Source organism: Antennarius striatus, chromosome 21 (assembly GCF_040054535.1).
Source record: "Antennarius striatus isolate MH-2024 chromosome 21, ASM4005453v1, whole genome shotgun sequence".
Classification (NCBI taxonomy): Eukaryota; Metazoa; Chordata; class Actinopteri; order Lophiiformes; family Antennariidae; genus Antennarius; species Antennarius striatus.
The window spans coordinates 3950140-3975057 of NC_090796.1; the positions used below are offsets into that span (position 1 = coordinate 3950140).

A 24918-nucleotide genomic window follows, 5' to 3' on the forward strand; every position below is an offset into this window, starting at 1 on the left:
TGAGAAGTGGTTTGTTTTGAGCAGCCGGGTATAAAATCCAAAAAGTAAGCACAGATACTTCTTCATTAATAAACTGAGTAGAGTGCCTACCTGAGGAAGCTTCTATTACTGATAAGTAAGGATTTACACGTGAATACTGATAACGTCATGAAAAGGGAATAATGTGGTTGCCGAAGTGTCTTGGCTTCTTAATAATCCCATTTTTCAAAATAGTATACACTTTGAATGAGCCAGAGAGATGGGGTGGTATTTTATTTCAGTATTCAATCAGCACCACCCATAGTGAAGCAAATTTTAATACACTTTAAAGAGTAATCACTCCTGATGAAGGAGCAGGTTCTTCTTAGAAGAAAACACCTCCTGGCTGACAGATGGAGGAGAGGATGAGTAGAGACTTGGTGCTGAAAGCCTGATTCAGGAAGTGATTTATTTTCTTAAAATAATTAACAGTTCTTATTTAAAAGGGGAAAAAAACACAGACATAGAAACCACATCCCAGTTCGGCCATTGACTGACAATACTGATTGACAATACTAAAGGTTGAGAAGATGCAAGCGAGGCTGAATGTCTGTCTGCGGCAGCAATTAAACATCTGAACGTAAAAGAACATTTCAGATATTTGCTGCGTTCCAAGTGAAACAGCCATAAATGATCTGACGTCTCCATCATGTGTCCTTCATTCTGTTTCCTTCATCATGTGTCCCCTCTGCACTCCCTACTGTGTCACAGGGTGCGTCTGGGCCGGTGAGCCAAGCATCAGTGGTTCCTCAAGGCAGTGACGGGTCAGAGATGGCGAGCTCAGAGTCGCATGTGAAGGACACGGTGATGGCGTAGCGTGTCCCCCATGTCACCCTCTCCACACGGTGGATATTCTCCGAGCCAGAAGAGAAGAAAGACACTCGTCCTGGGCAACAAAAAAAGGAGTGCGGACAATGTTTGATGACTGAAGAGCAGACTGATTTAAATGAGCAGTTCAACATTTTGAGAAATGTGCTTAGTTCACGTCTAATGTCTCAATTGTCTCAAGCATCAAGTACAGCAAACCCACCGAGAGTGATCTGCATTAGTTTAAAAGGTTATCTGTCATCATGAACAAATAAAAACTAAAGTAAATGGTCAGGTAAAAGACGATTGAGGAAAAGTTTTGCAGTGATACTCAAGGTCAAAATCAGTTTATAACAAAGCTTGAAACAGCTGTCAATATCAACAACAATAAAATACAACATATCTTCTGTGTAGCATTAAAATTTTATCTCAGTAGAAAATAAATTTGATCATCAGAAGAGCTCATGGATGCCGGATTAAAACTCTGTCGTCCTGGTTCATCAATAAATAGCTCACCAAGCAGCTGCTCCTTAGACAGCAAACAGTCACATATATTTTTCTGTCCTTCACGCTAAGCTAAGCCAAACACTTCTTGACACCAGCTCTGCATTCACTGAAATGATAAAATACAAAGTTTCATCTTGGAATAAGATTATAAAAGTTACAATTCAAAGCAGCGTTATTCAGAATGTCCAGCCGGTCAAGATGATGAGGGAAGTAGCCTGAGCCACAAGAGACAAAGTCACTATAAGGACACATTCATCTCATTCCAGGACTGTACTTCAGCAAATGCTGCAAAGTTTTGAATTTTAAATGTTAAACTTTTTTTTTTTTTAAATGTGCAGTGAGAGTCTGGGGAGGTTGTTTTTGTGTGATCCTCATTAATCAGAGTCTTTGCTACGCTGGTCAACCTAATGAGCTATTGCTTTTCAGCAGTCAGTCAAGTACTTTCTGCATATTCCTACTTTTTCTTAGCATGACATCTGCAAAGTTAGCAACTTTGACTTTAAAAATGTACAATAAAATATTTTTTAATTAAAACCAACTGAGTTTGTGTTGATTCTTTAGTGGATGTCTGGGAAGTTTTATGCAGGCTGACTGCACATCCTGCATGTTGAATATGTCTCTACACATCTGTGAGAGAACATGTCATGTTCTGATTCTTGCATGTGAACAAGAGGAATCATGAAGCAACCTTGTAACTTGGTTCTCTTCATTTTGACTGATAACTGGGATTTTATTTTGTTTAGAAGAATGCTAGAGTGGTATTCCAGTGGCTAGACTCGAGAGTCAGCATCAACGAGTCCAATATTTAACTAATACAGTGGTACCTCTACTTACGAAATTAATTGGTTCCGGAAGAAATTACGTAAGTAGAAAATTACGTAGAGACGCGTTTTCCATACAAATGCCCTAATCCTTTCCGAGCCCACAAAAATTATGACATAAATATTTTATAAAACATAAAAATGCATCAAAACATGTAACAAATACATGTTACGATTAGATTATTACACAATAATTGAGAGTTGTGCATAATGTAAAAAAGAAATACTAGAGTAAATAATAATAATCACGGTCATTTACCTTTTAACGGCTGTCCCCATTGTTTTTTGCCCTCTTTGGTTCATGCGCTCCTATCTCACGATGCCGAACAACAGAGTGAATTCCGGTCCTCCTTTTGAACTTCTCCAACCACCCACGCGATGCCTTAAACTCCTTAAACTTCCTTTTGTTTTAATAACGTGGCGATTGTAGATACATTACGGCCATATTCTTTGGTGAGATCAACCAAACACATCCCCTTCTCATGCTTTTCTATTATCTCTTGCTTTGTACCGACAAAAAAACTCTTTTCTTCGTCTTTTCTTTTCCTCTTTTCTCCGTCACTTTCTTGGAGTCCATACTGAATACATACTCAAAAAGTTATTAGATTTGCACAAAACTATCAGACTACCTCACGGGTCAGTGCCGAATGCGGAAGACACTCCATAAGCACCGTTCTAGCTCCACACAGAGGTGGAGTGGCATCCCTTTTAGCCAATGGGATGCCAGGAAGATACCATAGGTAATAGCCAATGGCAGAGCAGCTATGAGAATGTTGCGTTCAGGAACCTGTGGGAGATTCGACAATCAGCCGATACTGTGATTTTATTTGAGTATCAGCCAATAATGTGTTTTTACATTACGTAAGTCGAAATTTCTTTCACAAGTAGAGGTAATATTTTCCTGCTGAGAAATTTCGTAAGTAGAAAATTTCGTAAGTAGAGACATTCGTAAGTAGAGGTATCATTATACATAATAAAGAAAAGGCCTATTCCTGAAGAATATACCATTTCACAAATGAAGAAGTTGCTCTAAAGCCAAGAGTGTAGAAAGTGTGTGAGTAAAGCTGTAGATCCTCCGCTGTTTGAAGAGCTTATCTCATTATGTATGGACAAAGCTAGAATCGTTCTTCCTAATTTGTTTGCTGTACTCCTTCTCCAAGGAAGGCAGAAGACGCGTGTGTGTGCGTGTGTGTGCGCGCGCGCGTGCGCGCGTGCGTGTGTAAGTGTAAATCCCCACAGCAGGGCATCAGCTCAAGATATCAGGGGAAATCAGTGCTCTGTTAAACAAGAGAATTTATACTGAAAAACCAAAGAACAAAGGAAAAAATGCACAAATGAAAAACGTATGAGCAGGAAGACAAGAGAAGGGAACACATTTAATAGCACTGAAAAAGAGGGTACTTCAAAAGGACTGACTTGAGCACCACAGCTTAATTTGATTGAAAAATGAAAGAATCTTGCATTTATCAATTAATCAATTCTCTGATTCTCTGTGTTTACTATAAAAGGTTTATTCAGTACTGAGTAGAGCGGATCAATGGCAACACAGTGGAGTAATCCTCACTGGGAATTCAGGAAGCACTTTCTACAAATCGGTTTCCATAGCATTTACACTTTATTACTCAAAATTACATTTGGAACATCATAGATAGTTTATAGTAACAACCAATCTACCTTCCACTTAGTTTGGCCCAAACTCATCATGTAGTTTAGACACAAATGTCCATGATAGACAAACTTTTTCCAAAACATTCGATCGAGCAATGTTGAGAAATAGCAACAAAATTCCTGGCATCACTTCGAAGAGATCCAGTCTAACATTTGATGTGCTCTTCCACTGGCAAATGACCAACCCTTCCACAGGCGTTCATGATATTTCATCAAATAAACAACAAACCACTGTGGAGACACAAAACTGCACTGAGGGACACATGACATTTTTCAAGCTGAGAAGCTGAAAGCAGAAAACATTTCCTTCATAAATGATTGAAGTGGTCATTAAAATTGTTTCAAATTAATGTTCTGTCCACGAAGACATTACAAAATAGACTTTGGGCTCTTTATGAATGTTTCGATGGTGCTCTTTAAATATTGGACTATTTAAAAAAATGTTATATTTAAGCAGTCTTTAAAAACCTGTTGAACAAAAAGTTTCTGAGTTTGTCTTCAAATTATGTGCTGTTCAATCTTTTTAGTGATGAAAGACTCTATTACGGTAGCAGAAACTTCACACCGTGCATTAAACTTTGAAAGTCAGCGGTTCAACGCTCCTGCTCTCCAGTCACACCTCTAGTGTCTAGTGCTCCTGTTTATTTATGACAATGAGCCAGTATCACTGATGTGTTGAGGTTCTGACGTTTGGAACTCTGAGATGAGGGTGCAATTTAGCTAACACAAAGCTAAGTAGTGCATGACTCCACCGATTCTTACACTGAGTTTTCCTGATAAACAAACGGCAATAAACACCATGCAATAATAATGAGTCTGTCCAGTCACCATAACGATTAAAAGAAATCTACGGGGTTTACTTGTTTACTCATCAGAAACCATAACGTAAAAGAAAAGCTCTGAAATATTATGAGGTTGGAATATGGTTTTGTGTCTGTGTGTGTGTGTGTGTGTGTGTGTGTGTGTGTGTGTGTGTGTGTGTGTGTGTGTGTGTGTGTGTGTGTGTGTGTGTGTGTGTGTGTGTGTGTGTGTGTGTGTGTGTGTGTGTCTGTGTCTGTGTGTCTGTGTGATGTACAGTAGTTATCTTTGAGTTTTGCTCCATTGATTAGAATTGATTATTTTATCATTTACTAACTAACTTAGAATTGCTCTCATTAACAACACAACCTTCATGCAGCAGAAAAAGCACAAAGTCATAGCCCCAGATTACAGCACCGTATTGTCTGAATTAGATCTATTAGATCTATCATTCCAAATTTGGTCAAAGCAGTATCGACAAGTGATTTATTACATTCCATGTATGTGAAGAGCCAACATGAAATCAGAGAACCCAACCAGAGAGAGTTTAACATGTCTGATGTCCATTGGATTGGCTGGACAATCTATGGCCAGACTATTCACTTTGACTTGTGTCACTAATAGAATTAACATCCTACTGCAACAGGCTGACAAATATAAGACATGATTAACAGATAATGCATTCGATAATTTGTTTGTAGTGGATCTTGCTATGTATGACATGTTCAAAGAAGCTCGTGTCTGTTTGCAGAAGCAGTCACCAAGGTCAAGTCAGTGGGTTTAAGGCGCATTCCAGTCGAGGTTATCTAATTCCCCTGTGGATGGCAGGTTAACCCCTGCTGGCTCTCTTGAGTGGCAGATGTGCCCTTTTCACTCTTCTGTCCTTCAAATGCTCTTTCTGTCTGCTATTCCCAGCCAAATACTTTATCCCACTATCTACTTTTTATCTCCTGGCCATTTTGTGTCCATACTGTCTCCCTGTGCCCTCTAGGGGATGCTTTCACATTCAGCAAATCCATCAGTAATCTCCTACCTCCTTGTCCTCCTTCTACATTATTTTCTTCATATCTACCTTCTCTGTAACTCCAACATCACTTCCTTGACCCGGAGGTAACTCACATTTTTGGCTCTTGTTTCTGACCAACTTGACTGTCTTTCGGTGTAAGAATTCAATATTGTTATTTACTGTCATCATACTGAGCCATGATTATCTCAGGAATCCTGTCAACTGTGCAGAAATCAGAATCAGAATTCATAAAATCAAAACCGCACAGAGGTGTCAGCGACTGATAGGGTTTCATCAGAGGCTTTAAAATGCTTTCCGTATTTAGACCCCTTGTCCCCAACCTAAAACTTGACAAATAATGCAATGTATACAATTCTAAAAATGAGTCTGCCGTCCACAAGGGTGGATTAGGCTGGGACTGTAATAGGCATGGTTTTTGCTTTTTACGCATTTATATTTCGATGGTGGTGTTTTCAAGAGATTACACTCCCGAGTCCAATTTGAGAAATGTGTGATTTCAGGCCTATCAAGGAGGACCTTAGAGAGAGACAGAGCAGATGTCCTGATGCTCTTTTGTTTTGTCTTCTCTGTCATCCATTTCGTTCGCCATTGTCAACTTCTTTAAAAATGAATTGCAGAAGAAGAAGAAAACAAAGTCATCCTGTCATCATTCTCTGTTCTCTGGAGGTTATCCCCACTTCATCGCTGCTAGATGGCTGTACTACGAACAAAAAAGAGTCGCTAAAGGGCAAGCAAACCATTATCACTCCTCACAACCAATTGTCCTTCAGTCCCTGACCTCTTCTTCATAATGCTGCTCTGGGGCATAAGTTGTCACCATTTATCAATGTTTCCAAAAGGGAGTGCATAGGCCACTCACCCATCACAGCCAAATACTGTAGCACAAGTTTAAATGGACCAATAAATAATTAAAATAAGCAACTAATAAGCCAAAAATGGGTTTCAACCTTTTAGAGACCCTAAAAAGTAAGCGTAAAATTTCAATATATTCTCTCGGTCACTGTTAAGAGGATATGAACAGACCATACACCAACAACACAGACAGATGAAGGAAGGAGGGCACTCAGACATGTCCCTTGAAATTCTGTATGCCCTTAAAAAAGTAGTGTGCGTGTGTGGGGGGGGGTGCTTATTTGAATTGAAGTTAGTAAAATGGGACAAAAAAGGATTTGGTGAGGCAGGTGTTGATGGACACTTGGTGAGATAAAGGGAATGTGGGGAAATGCATCAAAGGACAAAATGAAAGAAAGGACAAGGTGAAGAGAGACAGCAGAGGATTCTTACTGTCAGATAAGAAAGTCACACTTTCAGGGGAAGGTAACGCTTCGAGAGATGTTTTACATACTGAGCTTATTCACTCAACCTTAACATTTTGCCTTGTAAACCTTCAACGTATGGCTCATGGCACCAGCATTCAAAACAGCAACACATCAGAGTAAAATCCGTTTATTTCTAAGATTCTAAATCTAAACAATTCCTTTGCATAAAAGCAAAGTTTAACAAGAATATGTATGCAATGTACAGCCAACAGGGTAGCCAGGTTAAGAGCTCCCACTTTAACACAAACCTCTGATGCAGAATGCATTTCTGAAAAAGGAAATGTGAGTGAGATGAACAGGTTGTTCTTGTTCTGAGTCAGCTGTTCTTGTATACATTATAAAATGTCACAAGAACACCAGGAAAATAAAGAAATCTGTGCCGCTGAACACAATGTGATAACAGAGCTACAGGAGATAGCTGCTTCCTTTCATTTCCTGTCTGATGGTGCATACTGATATTTTTTGAGTGATCGTAAAGTTTGATTGGACATGTGGATAACAGGCATTACTTAACATATAATTAGGAGAAAACAATCATTTCAAGGGAGTCTTTATGTTGTGAAAAAGAACAATGCATCTTATGATCAGATGCAAAAAGACAGAAAGATGTTGCAACACTCCTGTCACCTGGTTTAAAAAAATACCACACGTATGGCTTTTAATCAATCAGAACATAAATAAATCTATTGATAAACTGATAACCTATTGGCTTATTATTGACTAAGCAGGCTTGTACGCCAAACGTCATCAGCTGCAACAAGTCCAGCATGGTCTTGATTGTTAGTCCTGAATTATGTGCAGCAAAAAATGTCTTCCTTTGTCCCCTATTTTTCTAGTTGTGTGTGTGTGTGTGTGTGTGTGTGTGTGTGTGTGTGTGTGTGTGTGTGTGTGTGTGTGTGTGTGTGTGTGTTTGTGTGTGTGTGTGTGTGTGTGTGTGTGCGTGTGTGCGTGTGTGCGTGCGTGCATGCGCGAGTGCGTGCGTGCTTGCGAGTGAGTACATGGTCAAAAGGGCAGAGCATTCATCATTGAACCCAGTGGTCATCTCAAAGGAGCTGATGAACTCATTCTGTACGTTCCAGCTCATCTTGCTTTAGCAGACCTGTGGCTCTTCAAAAAAATCCCACCTTGACTTTTATTAAATGTTTTTTTGCACTGCAAAGTTTCAAATATACGTTTTTTTCAGGGTCTACTTACATTTACTTAAACAGAATGGCCAGGTATACCACTACCCCAATATATGCTTCATTCTGTTTTATTCATATACCTTGAAGGTAATCAAAACATTAATAATCCATTAAAGGGTTGTCATCCCTGTGTCTCTCCCACCCAAACCCATGATACACAGTCATATAGGGCCCGTTTCTGCAAAACAATGGGGGGGGGGGAAAGGGATGAAAATCTAGTTGAAAGTCTACAAAACTATGGTAGAAGCAAAAGAAAACACTCTTCAAGTTGAGCTGCGTTCAGCCCATATATTTTATTGTTAATTATTAAATTATCAACAAAGGATCGCATCAAACCTGAAGGTTTGACAGTTTGATGCCGGATCCCTGCAGACCACATTCACTACGGATGAGTGTATGTGTGTGTGGGAGGGTGGACAGTGTTGTAAAGATCTGACAAGGAAGGTGCTATAAGTTTTAAGTTGCAGTTCATTTACTACCATTCAGAGGATTAGAACTAAACAAACAACAAGCACTTGAAAGAACAGTCAAATCAATAAAATCACTTTTTAGACTGATATAACAGAAGTCTGGCCGTTAGCAGACAGCAGGCAGGACCACAATCAGCAGTGAGACCCAGAGAATGACGTCGATGAATGTCACCTCCTGCTAGTAGACTGGAAGACATGAAACATAAACAAACCTGTGCCTCTATAATAAACACACAGGTGCACCTGGTGTGATGGTGGTTGGTGTGACCTCCTAGACACATGTCTCACGTGCCTGTTGTGTGTTGTGTTGTTGAAATGTGTGTAACATTTTTTCTTTTTTTGTAAAAAAAAAAGTAAAGCACTATCCATTTCTTTGGGTGACTTTATAAACTGATGAAGGTCACTAAAACAGGAACAAAGAGAGGCAAACACAGAGGTAGGCGTGTGTGTGTGTGTGTGTGTGTGTGTGTGTGTGTGTGTGTGTGTGTGTGTGTGTGTGTGTGTGTGTGCGTGCGAGTCACAGGTGAACACATTAAAGTAGATCACGCTAAAATAAGGCAATCAGGCTGTATTAGCAAGCACAGCCGGAGTATTTCCTGTGAGACCAGGATATTATTATTCTGAAATCTCTGAGTCCCAACGTTAAACTGAGGCAAATCCTAATCCTTTGCACCTTCACTGTGAAGCACTCTGTGCTGCCGAATACCCTCTTACGGAGGATTACACCCACTTTGCTACGCATTTGGATTCCTAAAATCACCCTCATACTCCCTAATGCAGCTCAGTACAGCAATTAATATTTTAAGAAGGGTTGTATCGCTTCTATTTAAGTGTGGGTGTGTGTAGACAACGGCTTGGTTCCCAGGTGTTCCTAACTCGCTGCATTTAAAATCTGGCTTTAAAGCAAATAAAGCATCACAGTTTTTGATAGTGTAGTGCTCAGTGACACTCTGTGATGCCACGGGTCTTCACTAGCTGGTAGTTACCTGCTCGTGGCTCTACAGTCCGGTTACCATTTTGGTCCATGAAGACAAATCTTCCACCAGTAAAGTCGATTCCATAATCAGACAGGTACAGGAGTGAAGTGTAGTCAAAAGAGCCATAAGTCACCTGACAGAGATGGAGGAGGACAGATTTAGGTCTACAACCAATCCAGCAGCCCCCTGGTGCAAAATGCTAAATGTTTTGCTGTGGATCTCCCGACAAACAAACCTCACTTGACTTTCCATCAGTGTGAGGTTGAGTAAATAATGAACAAAAATAAAAAATTGTTGAGGTTAAATTCCATCATGGAATCTCCAAAGATATAATGAGGTATGGTGTACATGATTTTAAGACAAATTATAAAGAATATATTTTTCAGTTCCAACCAAGACCTGAAAACTAGTGAAAAATAAAACAGTATCTTGCAAAGAAAATGTTTCTCATTTTAATTTGCAGTTTGGAGCTTTTTAGAAATACTGACTCAATAAATGTCAAAATATATTTTGAAAAGTCCAAAAGCAAAATTACTTATATAAAGATACATCCACTTTAATAAAGATAATAATATTATTAAGGCATTGCTGTTCATTTTTTTAATGTTGTAGCCGCTACACTTTCTGAATGTATTAAACACTCAAGTTTTGGTTTCCAAAACTCAGAGATTTACTTTTGTTGATGCAGGAAAAGTCTTTTCTCTGACTTCAAACAAAAAATTGTTAAAGCGGATGTGATCTATAAGGATGCTCATTAAACAATATGTTTACGCTGCTTGCAATAAAGTGCTACTAACACGTGACAGGACAAACAACAAATTAAAAAATTTGTCATTAAAAACAAAAGCTAACAACCAAAATTGTGTAGATATAGTGAATGCTAAAGCTACTGCTTTAGGTAACTGAAGTGTTCAAGGAACAAATAAAATTTCAGTTTCAAACAAAAATATTTTAAAAGAACAAAACTGAGAAAAACACATTAAAAAAACACATTAATAAAACACATGTAACTGTAGCTTCTACAAATAGTACACAGTCTAGTTACTCTTTACCCTAAATCATTCTGTCAGGTCTTACCCAGAACCAGTTTACAAAGCTCCAGAAATGACTCATTGTCCCTAAAGATCTGATTCTTCATACCATAAAGATATGTGTACCATGTGTCACACAGTTTTCCCATTACTGCAGTATCTCAGCCAAATGTTGGAGGCCTCTGTGTCATCTATTCCTGAGTGAAAGAGTAACATATGGCTTGTCTCATGGAAACAATGCTGACACTTACCCCTGAAAATATCTCCTCAAAAGACCAGCAATTACTTTCCGCTCAAACTGGAATCTCCTAATATGCCAAAACCTCTTAGGGGTCGTGTTATTCTGTACGAATAGTTTCTCCCAAACAATGTTAGTATGAACTTACATCATGGTTATTGTCACGTGAAAGCCTGAGACGCAAGCGGGTTTGTCGTCCAGACCCTGGTAAAGTGGTTACACTTCCTACTTCTATTATTAACACTCTAAAGGCAATACTAAGATCCATGAGAACCCACTCAACTCTAACTGTGTGCAGCCATAGTTCAATGAATCACTGAAAAGTAGTTTGAGTTTTATGAAAAGTACCGTCTATGATGGCTAATATGAATTATGAGTCATACTTACCTTCAAGTGATCATGTTGTGCGTTAGATATTATTATTAAAAGTAATGAAGCTGGAGTTATTACAGTAGCAGCCTTGTAAGACAAACCCAACATTGCCATTTTTGCACTGTTATAATTGTAATTGCATCAGTATGACTCACAGAATTATGACAGAAAGCAGAATAGAACAATTATGCCAATCCATTTATTACAACACACCTATTAATTTTAATGACAGTTTGCACTGAGTGCTTATGTTCAGTAACACCTACGATCAGTTTAGAGTGTTTTCGGTGATGGGAGGAAACTGGAGAACCCGGACATAAGCCACGCAGACACAGGGAGAACATACACACTCCACAGAGAAAGGACCAAATAAACCATGAATGAATTCAAATGTTTGATTTAAAATGTGTTTGTTTTTCCAAAAGGACTGAGGTTAATTTCATTTTTCCTAAAATATTTTGGTTGCAGAGGAAAGTGAAATTAATGTGTCACTTTCACTAACCTCAAGGTCGAGATTTCAACATCTTCAAGTTAGCTCACTTTTGATCTGGCTAAGTCAACATGGTGATAGCTATACATTGAACCGGGTCTGGAAGAGAAAGGATTTAAAATTTTACAGCTGCTTAATCAATTATGTCTCTGAATACATCCTATGAGAGACTCAGATTCTCAGCGAGGTAAATATATTATCTATACAAACATGTTAATTTCTACATTAATGTCACCAAACCAAAACATTTATTCACAGCCGAGCAGTGCCATATTATCTCACATACAGAGTACTTCACCAATACCCTTAAAGGACCATGAGGTACAGCTGCTATTGACGACAGGATTATGTTTCTATTCTCAGTGCTGCTTGGCTGCAGATAATCAGACATAGATAGGACAATCAACCGGTCTCTTGGTATCGATCACTAGTGAAGTAATTCCCACAAATCTTTCATCACAAGACAGTCAGACCTAAACACAAATCATGAATAATGGCTGCATCAAATTGGACATTAAATAAACAGAGTGAGAAGCATAAGGCTTTTATTGGGATGGATGGATGGGCGGACAGACGGAAAAACTGATTAACCCAATCCTGACCATTATCCATCTATGGACGGCAGTTTTTTTTTCTTCATGTTGCCAGTTTGGAGACTGAAAATCTAGAAAACAAAACTAAGACATTAAAATACATCTCCTCATTTGATTGACTCTGCTCTTTAGAGTGTATTCAAACTGAATCACATCTTGCAGGTCCTAATGGTTGGAAGCCCACTGTATATCAAACTGATTAACATTTTATTTCAACAGCGTAAAAAACCAAGGTCACGAATTAAAATACTACGTTAGACATTAGTGTGCCTTCTATAATTCAGCTTCATCATAATGACTTGCTTATCCCTTCCAATAATGAGATAAAACACACTTTCCCTGCTACCATATTACAACTGGTGCTATGACAATGCTTCAACAAATGAATGATGGGGACAAAATTCACCGCCAAAGACGTCACAAGACATTTACATTTAAATGGGGGTTGGTTTGCCAATTAGCCCCAAAACGGCGACAGTGACAGATGGAGAAGATTACATAGTTCCTTGTGTTGAGAGGCAGTAGGAGATGATGAGGTAACAAATATTAATGTCAAGACAATAGAGAACACACCAAGAAAAGCAACGAGCAAACTGAATAAGAACATTTTTGGCTGTTTTCTCAGCAAGCAGGACAGGAATGCAGATATAGATTGAGTTTCACTATTGACACAAATATTTAATACCTACAACCTGTAGTCAGTAATATTAACTACATCATTTTTGTGAGCCATCCCATGAAATAATAAGATTAGCTGAGTTACTTGTAATACAGTGTGCCCTCGATCACTGTGGTCAATGTGTTCCTGGAACCACACGCGAATGAGGAATCCGCGATTGAGATCGCAATCTATTTACCTTATTATTTAGTTATTTAAACATTTATGAACCCTACCCATAGTGATATTAAATCACATTCCATCTGTCTTACCTTTTCACACACTCTTACCGGCTGTTTAAAGCACTTTTGTGTCTCACGAAAGTCCGAAACTGACAGAACAAGCGCACTTCCGGATGCCGTCAGCCAATAGAATGCGCGTACGGTATCACGTAACTGCCGACCAAAAATCCGCCGATGCAGTGGAGACGCAATCGTTGATGTGCGATCGCGCGAAGGCGTACTGTATACAGTATTTCCTTTTTGTTTCATTTTTACAATTACTTTTTAGAGCTCTCAAATCTTCCACTCAGACAGACAGAACTTTTTTTAAAGCTTGCCTCAAAGTTTTCTTACAATGAGCCATTTTGATGCCTCTTGATGACAAAGAAGTATTGGGGGGGGGAGAAGTGACAGAAAAGAATTCTTGGAAAAGAAAAAAATAATTGCAGTATTTAAGCTCAGAAAGAATTGAACTCAATGTGGCTGGATGTTAGAACCAATAATAATAGTATGCACAAGAGGCTTTGCTTCTAGCCAAGGTTGAGTTAGCACTGCTCCTCAGATTTATGTGAAAGGTATTCATATTTCTTCAATTTCTTCAATATAAGGAGACAAGTTTCCTCCGTAAAAGTTAACAGGCCCACCTTTCTGACAGGGACCCTGAAAAGACAAGCGACTCCCCTGGTACCATATTAGTGCTATTCTTGAATCTTTCTGTCTGAGGTGCAGAAAACCAGAGCAGTGAGGTTTGATTCTTAACCATTGTGTTCGTCATTATTTAGTCATTAAAATATAATCACAAATTTATACCTTTTTCCTGAAGATTATATAACACTATAACTCTTGTGTGTGTGTGTGTGTGTGTGTGTGTGTGTGTGTGTGTGTGTGTGTGTGTGTGTGTGTGTGTGTGTGTGTGTGTGTGTGTGTGTGTGTGTGTGTGTGTGTGTGTGTGTGTGTGTATGTGTGTGTGTGTGTGTTAATGAGCTGCAACGCCCTCACAAATAAGTCTTTTCGTAGACACCACCTTATTCAAGGTTGGTAAAAAAAAAAAAAAATCCTGATTCCTGAGAGAATTTCAGCTTGTACCTGGCAGGCCTTCCAGCTTGCAGACAAGACAGGCAAACCCTACGGACCATGACAAATGTGAAATCCAGGGTCGTGCCGGGTACTCATTTCAGACGATTATCCGGAACGGTAAAGCGTTTTTGACGAGTACGAGCATGATACGAGTAAAACTCGTCAGTACTTGTGCTCTGTTTTGTAAATACTTTTAAAATAAACAATAAATATAGCAACTTCTGATCAATCCGTATCAATTTCAGACTTAAAATAATGTGCCAAGTTAAGCCCCACCCATTTCCGGTCAAACCACACCCACTTCCGGTTAATGTCCCACCCATTCCGAGTACAGATACGGATACAGATTATTTAGATGGTTAAACAGATACAGATACAGATAGTGGTGTACTCGCTCATCCCTAGTTAAAACTAGATTCTTGCAGAGGTTTGGATTGATTTCTGGACAGAGCTACTGATCAACTTCTGCAGTGCACACACAACCCTTACTCTGGTTAAAGTTAATTCTAGCACCTTGTATGTGAAATTGAATTCTTTCAGTGACTACCCAAACCTGACGAACATGGAGAAAAGCTTGAAGGCATCTGACAGATAAGTCAATCCATTAAGACATCAAGATATGTAATCCTCATCTGCCCATTTAAAGGAAGCAGCAGTGAAATTATATTTATAGCAATTCAATGTCTTTGTTCCCAGAATTAATTTTAAATCTTAAACTCAAGGTCACACATTTCTGATCATTATTTGTTTGACGAATTCACTATTCCCACCTATGCAAAACCCACTAACAGGTGCATGATTAATGATCGTAACAACAAGTTAATGATTGTAGTGAAGTGCAGCTGCTTTTGTCGGTTACCTTATCTATGTGTGGGTGCCAGTACTCATCATGTTGGGTCTTGGCTGCTGTGCTGTTGATTCTGGAGAAGAATGTGGGCTTTGTGAGGAACATCAGAGTCACATCCAAACCGAATGTCTCAGCAATGACTGCCTGGATACGCTGACGGACATCCCTAGCAGTGAAACAGACACCTGTCTTTATTACTCCAGCTATGATTTATGGCTTTGATGCAGTGACAATAATAATTTTATCAGGATAAATATGTATAAAGCACAATGGGACTTCGAGTGTTATCAGCAGTTAGTGACAATATTAAAAAATTTATTTAGGTGCTCATCATGCTGCATGCAATACCCAAGAAGTCATTATACACTTCTACAAATCTAAAGGCAATAAAAGCAAAGGGTTTATACAAGGAAAATGTTTTTATAGTAAAACTTCTTTTAATTTGCACAAAGTAGGTAAACCAGGGCTGCATTCTAATCACAGCTCCTACCTGTACAGCAGGAAATCCTCTTCTGTGAACACTTCCCCGATCTGATCCCCAAAGTATCTGCAGTCACATTCCCAGACACACAGTTTGGGTGTAGACAATACCCATCAGATACATGAGCAGATACAAACACAGCAGATGTAGGAGGGCAGGGAAGATAAGCATTGTTGGCATAAATTAACCTTTGGCAATACTGTAGATTGAAGCATTACCCAGACAGGTATGACATCTCGCCATCCAAAAACAACAGATCATAAACACCTGACTGCTTCATATGTGGAGTTTTTCATTGGAGGATAAAAAAGGAAAGCACTATGGTTTTCAGTTTGTAATTAAAATCATCAGGACTGTCCCTGGGGATGCATCCTTCCAATGAAGACACATGAAAAGGTCGGAAACCGAGGTGAAATTGAATGTGGGGAGGGATAAGAAGTGAGGGGATCAGCTGATTCAAATAATTCTGGGTTCTGCTGGCAGTGATAAATGAGGGACATACGAGTGACTGAACCTGGGGAGGATGGCTCACATAGACCAGCATTAAGATTGATGACTAATTCCAAACTTGTTGAATATATTTCTGCAAACATGACGTATTATGGAAGGCATCATGTAAGCAACATGAACAAGGAAAAGTTTAACTTTCCCACCTGTAAATGTTGACAAACTGTCTTCCCATTGACAAAGCTCCAGAGTGCAGGTCCAGTATGGAAGCCTGCAAGGGTAAATCAAAAACAGCAATTAGTTGCAAAGACAAATCAGTTGTACAAATGAATGCTGCCTTTGGATGTGAACGCACAGACAGTTGTTGTTTAATTTGAGTTGTCCCCTCTGTGTTCTTTTCAATACATTCACACTCTGCTCTTTAGTTGTTATTGCTTGTCAGCTCCTCTGAGACACTCATGTTTTCCAAAAGTCGAACAACAAGTCCTCCTGTTGCTTTCCCTCACTTTGCTCAAGTACTTTTAAACCTTTCCTTTATTGGATGAGGGCTTGGCCTGGTGGGAATTGAGGATGGTAGGGTAGTATGTGCAGGACACATCCAGACATCTCAAGAACAGAAAAACTGTACATGTTTTTACCAAGTGGTAAAGCTCATCCTGGTGGAGCACAGCTTATTGTAGCAGACTGCCTCCCAGTGTCCAGAGACGTTCATTACAGCAAGGAGTCTGCATTAAACCAAAACATTAACCATGCCTTTAAAATATGGACAAGTATGGGTGTCTTAGGTTGACTGGTGGAAATATTAGAGTGCAAAAAATCTTTTGGTTACGTAAATCCAGTAGAAGACTTTCAAGAATAAAGCCTCGTTGACATGTCTCTCACACACACTAAACCAGTGGTTCTTAACCTTGTTGGAGGTACTGAACCCTGCCGGTTTCATGTACTCACTCACCGAACCCTTCCGTAATAAAAAATATATTTTTTTTTTTTTCCAAATTTAAGACACAAGTTATGTCACCTTTTTCAAAGAACTAAACCAAGACAGTGCATGAACTCACACGAAATGACCGACCTGCAAATCAGTGTGACTTCTGCTGTTGTTATTGAGAGACCAGTTCAGATATGCATGGCTTCACCTTGGCAAGTGTTACTCTGATGTGATTTTCACAGCAGTCTGTTTCTTTTGTTTTCCATGCAGCTTAAGGAAGTGTTCCTTTATTTTACCAGTGCAAGACTAGAGTTGCTCAACTTGACATTGCAAATCATTGAGAACACTGACTCCCATCACATTACGTTATACAGTACATGTAAATTCACGTTGCACATATTCGTCTGACCACTTTCTTTTTTTGCTCAACATAGTATGAATTAAAATATTAAGAAAGCAGTCAGATGACGTACCACCACGACAGGCTGCGCAAAATCCCATGTAGCACAGGTAGGCTAATTGTTGTAGCATGATCACCTGCAGCCAGTGGTGGCTAAGGGGGGCAGTTAATCACAAATTGACACAATGTGTCAAACGCACACAGTGATTCGTGTATGTTCAGCGGAGGTAAGACAAAACACCCGACACATCGTGCCAGGTGTTTTGTCTTGACCCCCGTCTCCGCCGAACCCCTGAGACCGACTCACCGAAGCCCTAGGGTTCGATCGAACCCAGGTAAAGAACCACTGCACTAAACACTTCTGAGACTGATGCACATCATGTGAAACCAAAGCTCACCAAAGAGAGTTCAAGACAGAACACTGCAGTCACAGCAAACACAGGTGTAACTGGAAGATCCTCCAGCGTCCAGAGAGGTGAATAGATCTGATGACTCAATTATTTTATGTGATGAGATCAGATCAGGTGATTTTTGAGTCATAAATTGCTCCCACCGCATTATAACATGTTGGTTAAAGACTTAAGCAGTAAGGGTAAACTTCTACGCCCCCTTTGGCAGAGGCCTAAAAACAAATGTGACCTTTCCTCTGTCTCGTCGTTCTACATCACAGTGCCATTCCTGATTTGGCCAAGATTGCTTTTATGTGTGGAAGTGTATTATTTGCTGTGAACGGTCAAAGTGTTGAACAGATTGCTTAAGGCAAATACATATCGTTATAGGAGATTCCCACTGGAACAACTCTCAGATGTGGTGTTGGTTCTTATCAGTTACTACAAATTACCATCCCTGCTTTCCTTTAATGTCACTCCAACAATTTAAATTGATTTTGGTGAAATACTCACTCCTCCCTCCGACCCAGCCAATGCTAGTCCTCTCTCTGCCAGCCTGCGTCGGACACAGACACCGGTTAAACTTTCTTACAGGCAATGAACAGGAAATCAACAAGAGAAGGAGAGCAGGGAATCTATTCATGCTATATTTCATGCAAAGTGCAATCTGCACTTTGCATGAAAGCATTTACCTCCGGAGGGCCTGAGCTTCCTCCCTCGTCACCACGCCATCTATGACTGCACGACCACACCTCTGAGGGGTGCAGCCTGGAAGAGAACGGAGTTAGAGGCATATGGGCATGATATCAAAATTAAACTCACGTGTCTTGGTGCAATAAGATCTGGTCTACAGGCGAGACAGGAAAAGTGCAAAATAATAACACATTTTTAGCTCAATAATGCCATACTATTCCCTCTGACTTCTGAGAATTATTATCTATTGCTCAAAAAGCCTGGGTCTTTTTACTGATTTTAGGAATTGGAGATGACAAATTCCAGGCGGCACGGTGGCGCAGTGGTTAGCACTGCCGCCTCACAACACGGCGGACCCGGGTTTGAGTCCCGCTCTGTGCGGAGTTCGCATGCTCTCCCCATTTCTGTGTGGGTTCTCTCCGGGTTCTCCGGCTTCCTCCAAAAGCATGCGCTTCAGGTTGATTGGCTGTTCCAAATTGCCCATGGGAATGAGTGTGTGTGTGTGCATGATTGTTTGTCCTTGTGTGTGGCTCCGCGGTGCACTGGTGTCGTGCCCGGAGTGTTCCCTGCCTCACACCCTATGCTGCCGAGATAGGCTTCGGCTCCCCGTGACCCGCTGCGGGAGATATAGCGGTGGTAATCTGAAGATGACTGACTGACTGAGATGACAAATTCCCATTTTTACTATTCTTCTGTCACTGATACTTTTCAAATGAATGTGTTTCAACTACATTTAGAAACTTAGAATCACTGCAGAGGGAAAGGTAGAGACAATGAAAACTGAGGAGTGCCAAAAAGCTGACTGTAATGTGATAATGTGATAATAATGTGATTGCACTGTTTATTATATGAAGTTAAAGTCCAGCTCCAGGACTTAATGCTCGGGAATGATCGAAAGACTAGGGGCTTACCTGCATAGCGTTTGTAGTTGTCGTAGTCTTCAGAACATGGAACAGCATAGGATCTGGCCTGGGAGAACAGCTCACCTTGACCAGCGATGGTTTCTGTGATGTCACTGTCCAGAGAATTCGTGTATAACCACCACACCACCGAGCACACAGACAGAATTAATAGAAGCAACGCCAGAGGCCATTGGATCCACTGCCATACAGATCCCTGTCGCAGTGCATTACCCCTACAAAAGACATAAACGGTCTGGATGTAAGTATTTCACATACTGAAACACATTTCAATTGTTGTGCGTCAGTCATCTGATGGCATTTTAGGCTTAATGCAATAGAGTAAAAAAAAAATTTCAAAAGTCCACCTCCTTCTTTCACATGACATGATGGTATTATCAATGAAAATACAAAATAACTGAGCTAAATATTGACTTGATCATAAAAAATTGACTGGCAAATATTCTCAAAGGATTCCTAAATGCGTAAAAGGGCATGTAAATGTCTAAAAGAATTTTTTTAAACGTAAATTCCCAAAAGCAATTAAATTGATATAAATATATGAAAATTGGATTGTTTTGAAGACATACACCTGATTAGATAGAAGGAGAGAAAGGGAGAAAGAGAGAGAGAGAGAGAGAGAGAGAGAGAGAGAGAGAGATATAGAGAGAGAGAGAGAGAGAGAGATAGAGAGAGAGATTTGATTTTTATTTTCTAACATGTTTATTCATAATCACGTTAACATAAAATCCAAGAGATTCACCTAAAGATTTTCAATAGTACTGTGCGTTTTCTGAACAAAGAAACATCTAGCCTTTTAACATTTATCCAAAAAAAAACCCCACAAAAAATTAAGAAAGACAATTATCCCTTCTCCACATTCATCTCTTCTACAATCATGTATAGAACGAGAAAAAGAGAGAGAGACAGAGGGAGATTTTAGAGAGATTTTGATTTTAAAAATCACGTTTATTCATAAAATCCAAATGACAAGATAATCAAGTTGACAGAAAATCCAAAAGAGTTCCACGCAAAAAGGAATTCACATCTCAAAAACAAACAATGGCAGGATTTTCAATAGTACAGTGTTTCCTGAACAAAGAAAAACATCTAAACTTTTAACATTCATCAAGAGAGATACACTTTGCATCCACAGGAACGTCACTTTCTCCACGCTGTCGATGACATCCGCGTGGGTCTGCATGATCACGTCACGTGACTAGTACATCTCTAGATGCCCTCTTCAGTCCCCCACACATTCATAATAATAAATCATACTACCTTTTAATTTTCCTCTCTATCTCCGTTAAATTCGAACCCTTCGTATTTCTCATCCGCAGCAGCGCCATTTGGACTGAAACACCTGGCGGGTTCCTCTAAAATAATACCGTTTGTCTCCTGATTTTATATGACTGAACCGTTCTTTAAAGCCGCGCCATCAGCTTGGATCGTGATCTGAACGGCTCCACTTCCTGGTTGTCTCATACCAGTCATACCATTGGTTCGTCAGAAAAGAAGAAGTGATTTAATTGGACTGGAATCAATTGATTTAAACAACCAGAAACAGCTGTAAAAATAGTCCAGAGAATACATATACTGTAATACCTTTATGTTATAATTAGGTATTTGATAGCTTGTCCTAAACTCCAAAAACACTGAACTCTATAATGTTCTATAGGATGCGATCTTTCATCCATTGCTCTTCCTGTTGAGACCAAGTTAATCAATTACCTATACTGTAATACATCATAAGGACGGGTATCGGGAAACAGGCGATTCCTGCCAAGAAAATAAGTCAGGTGTCTGAAGATCAACATCGGTGTCACCGGTAACCAACTGATCAGGTTCTGATTCCTGTTTGTCTCTGTTCAGGTGAGTCAAACAAATCTTTTAATGTTCATTCACAAACAAACACGCACCTTCTTAATGAGAACAATATGCTGTAGGCAGAATGGCTTGCCCACCCTGGCCTAAGGGAAAGAAACTAGTACACCTGGATTTGAAAGGTGCTCCCCCAAGGATGGAATACCTCTATAAAGTAAGTACCCATTTTTAATGTCCTGTTTAAATGTTCTGATTTGCTGTCCGCTCATGGACGTTCTGTCTCCTCAGTTGATGGAGTTGTTCTCTCAGCTGGGAGTGGATGGACTGCTGGTGGAATATGAGGACATGTTTCCTTATGAGGGGGAGCTGAAGCTGCTGCAGGCCACAACGCAGCCTCCATACAGGTACTGTTTGGGTCATAAACATTATAGTCATTTTATTCCTGATTTGTGGGATTGATGTAAATTTTTTCATCTGTATTATCATTCTGTGAAATAAATTAAAGTGACATTACAGTACTTCCCTTAAGGGATAATCATTAATGTGCTGGTATGCTTTAATATGGCTTGGTTGAGTACACCTGACTTACTGTATGCTACACTCGCAGCCGAGAGGAGATTCTGTCCATGCAGAAATTTGCCAAATCTAAGGGCATAGAGGTCATCCCACTTGTGCAGACGTTTGGACACATGGAGGTGAGTAAAACATGCTGTTTGTGTCTTGTGTTGGCAGCATCACACAGCTTTCCAGATATTTGTGATTGTTCCAATTTCCAATGCCCCTATGAACTGCAAACAATTTTATTTTTCGTGAACCTTCCAGGTACCTTAGCTAATCACAGTTAAGTTGTGACGTCACAATTTGCATAGTGCATAGATCTTTAGTGCGTGTGCAATGCTCTAGCACTGTGCACAAGGATCAGTTGGAAAGAATCAAGGTATGTCATTTCGGGTTACGTCATTCACCATCCACCTACTACGCCACCGAGCCGCCTACGTCATTCTAAATTATTCAAAAAATACACAGACGCACTATGCAAATTGTGACTTCTCAACTCAGCTGTGATTGGTTAAAGGACGGATCACTTGCCCAAAAGTTTCAGGAAAAGTACATTTGCCAACTGCCCTTGTCCCTTTTCTATCATAGTTTGTCCTGAAGCATCGGCCCATGTGGAGTCTGAGAGAGGTGCCCTATTGTGTTGGTACTCTGAATCCCCACAAAGAGGAGGGGGTGAGGTTGGTGATGGAGATGCTGAGGCAGGTGGTGAAACTGCATCCAGGCCTGAACATGCTGCACATTGGAGCAGATGAGGTAGGACTGCTCTTCTGTGAAATGTTTCTTTAGGAGTGATCACCCATTATCTGCTGTCCCCATCGCCAAGGTGTACATCCTTGGTGAGGGAGAGGAGTCCAAACTGTGGCTGGCCTCCCCTGGACGTACAGTGGAGCAGCTTTTCTTGAGTCATGTGACCAAGGTGGCCAAGGCCATCAAGGAAGCGTGGCCTCACATGACTATCATAATGTGGGATGATATGATGAGAGGCATGAACCATGACGTATTAAAAGGTGAGGAAAACATCGAATTAGTTCCCGCTAAACCAGGATATAAGAGATTTTCAGTAAAAAAAAATTGACCAACCAACGGATAACAAATACCAATTTTACATTTGGTGATTGCATGGATATTTTTTTTTCTATAAAACCAATGTATGTTTGTCAAGTACCTGACTGAAAAATTAATCATCTACCTCACAGTTCTAGACACTCACTTCACTTATGTCACAGGTAGCGGGCTAGTGGGACTCGTCCAGCCCATGTTGTGGGACTACAACCCTAATCTGGATGTAGAAAAAACTGGTAGCAACTGTTATCTACATTTTCAGATCACTTACAATATACTGAAATCTTTATGAGCAGTCATGCATATTCATTCACTGTGTTGTCCAGTGTCTCTGCTGGAGAAGTACTGCAGCGCCGGTATGTCAGACCTTTGGGTCGCCAGCTCCTTTAAGGGATCCACCAGCGTTTATAACTGTGTGCCCAGCACACAGAGACAGGTGGATAATCACCTGCAGTGGCTGAAGGTGGCTGCTTCGTTATCAGCTGGTGTGATACTGCATGGCATCGCACTCACAGGCTGGCAGAAGTAAGTAACAGCATCAGAGAGATTAATCTAAGTTGTTATTTTGGGGACTTTGGAACGTTTAATGGTGAAATAACTGGGCTGCTTTCAGATTGCTGGTATTTTGAATGCAGCACTATGTATGGGGTTGGCACGGCTCAAATGCTTTCCATTGAGCTTCATGGATAACATGGCATATTTGAAAGCAATGGCAATACTGATAAAGAGCACAGGGCTCACAACACACATTAGTATTTATGGAGAAGAAAGCTGTCCCTTGAGGCTTGTCAGCCAAAAATGATGCGATGCTACATGAGAAATATTAGCAAATGCAGTAGGCAGCGCTTTCCACAAGATCTATTCTTTCCCCACCAGGTACGACCATCTGTCGGTGCTGTGTGAGCTCATGCCTGTGGCTCTTCCATCACTGGTAGCCTGTCTTCACACACTCAAGTATGGTCATTTCAATGCTGAGGCTCAAAACAAAGTAACTGAGACTTTGGGTATCTCCTCAGTGGAGGTAGAGGCCATGGAGAGGTGAGATACAACACTGTTATGCGCTACACTTTTCTGTCACTACATATCTATGTGTCTCCAAATGAAAAGGATTCTGTCTCCTGTGACCTACAGGACTTCTGCAGGAGAGACACTGTTCCCTGGAAGGAGGCTCGCAGAGCTAATAGTGGAGCTCAATTCATTGCTGAATTCAGATGACATCCGGTTGTTTGAAAATGACATGTAAGTCATGGACTGAGATCATCATGTCTCATTTAGACTGAAAGAATTGTTTGACATTTTTCTGATGCTGTTCAGCTTAATATGCTTTCCCAGCAGCTGCACTGAAGTTACAGCCAGTAGTAAGCATAGCTTTAAGTATGGAACCTGGACTAAACATCTGGTCTCAAACATGCACAGATACTTTTAACATAATCACTGTCAAAGATGAAACAGAATATTTAACTCTTACATAAAGAGTTCCACAGTGAGTCCTGTCTTGGAGGACAGTCAGGAATGATTAAAAAAGGCAGTGCACTGTGGGATAATGTTTCCATCTAACTCTTTGCAAGAAATCCAGTAAAAGTATTTGAAGACATCATTTTGTGTGTTAATGATTTGCAGAAGTGGACACATTTTTACTGCTTTGCTTCTGTGTGTAGCTGTCATCTGAAAACACTATTCCTGCACTACTGTAGGTTTGTAAGAGGATGGTTCAGCCCTTACCACCGACAGAGGAAGATGGTGACCCCTCTTATCACCATGCAGATTCACAGCCAAGCATCGACGTAAAAATTCTTCCATCCATCTATGCCTTATCTTTCTTAAATTTTTCCAACTCTTGTTCAGTTTTAAAGAGGAACAACCTGTGTCCTTGTCCCCTCAGATTTTTAACCACATTACAACAGAAGGTGGACGCGTTGAGAGGGGAGATGGTGCGTCTTTACCCAGATTCAACAGCCCAGGAGTGGATAGAAGAACACGTCAGTCCCGTGGTGGCCCCTCTACAGAGAATAACAGAGGATATTAGGGCCTGTGTGAAGGAGATGGTGCCATAAAACTTTTATTAACTCATAATCAAACTGCTTTTTAGATAAATTCAAAAGTGAAGTGTTTCA

General features: G+C 40.1%; 2 protein-coding genes across 5 annotated transcripts; one reads left to right on the forward strand and one right to left on the reverse strand.

The window, feature by feature from the left end:
* Positions 1-364: 364 nt before the first annotated feature.
* Positions 365-20782, reverse strand: ogfod3 (2-oxoglutarate and iron dependent oxygenase domain containing 3). Of its 2 annotated transcripts, XR_011034084.1 has the most exons (10): positions 20642-20782; positions 19373-19596; positions 18461-18536; positions 18282-18324; positions 16258-16322; positions 15614-15670; positions 15136-15289; positions 9606-9729; positions 1342-1438; positions 788-904 (listed from the first exon to the last, which is right to left on the reverse strand). XR_011034084.1 is itself a non-coding variant. In XM_068305892.1 (9 exons), exons 1-9 carry the CDS (start codon positions 20707-20709, stop codon positions 768-770), a joined length of 948 nt encoding a protein of 315 aa, XP_068161993.1. In that variant the 5' UTR covers positions 20710-20782; the 3' UTR covers positions 365-767. The 2 variants fall into 2 exon arrangements, 1 of the variants encoding a protein (XP_068161993.1); XM_068305892.1 differs by lacking the exon at positions 1342-1438 and having other exon boundaries at positions 365-904.
* Positions 19501-24878, forward strand: hexd (hexosaminidase d). 3 transcript variants are annotated; one of them, XM_068305890.1, is made up of 13 exons: positions 19501-19622; positions 21114-21232; positions 21307-21398; positions 21473-21588; positions 21792-21879; positions 22331-22495; positions 22566-22749; positions 22969-23040; positions 23131-23329; positions 23681-23842; positions 23936-24043; positions 24499-24588; positions 24687-24878. In XM_068305890.1, the coding sequence occupies exons 3-13, from the start codon at positions 21312-21314 to the stop codon at positions 24856-24858; spliced, it is 1443 nt and encodes a 480-aa protein (XP_068161991.1). In that variant the 5' UTR covers positions 19501-19622; positions 21114-21232; positions 21307-21311; the 3' UTR covers positions 24859-24878. The 3 variants fall into 3 exon arrangements, with proteins under 3 accessions (XP_068161991.1, XP_068161990.1, XP_068161992.1); XM_068305889.1 differs by lacking the exon at positions 19501-19622 and having other exon boundaries at positions 21103-21232; XM_068305891.1 differs by lacking the exon at positions 19501-19622 and having other exon boundaries at positions 21109-21232; positions 21311-21398.
* The last annotated feature ends 40 nt before the right edge of the window (positions 24879-24918 follow it).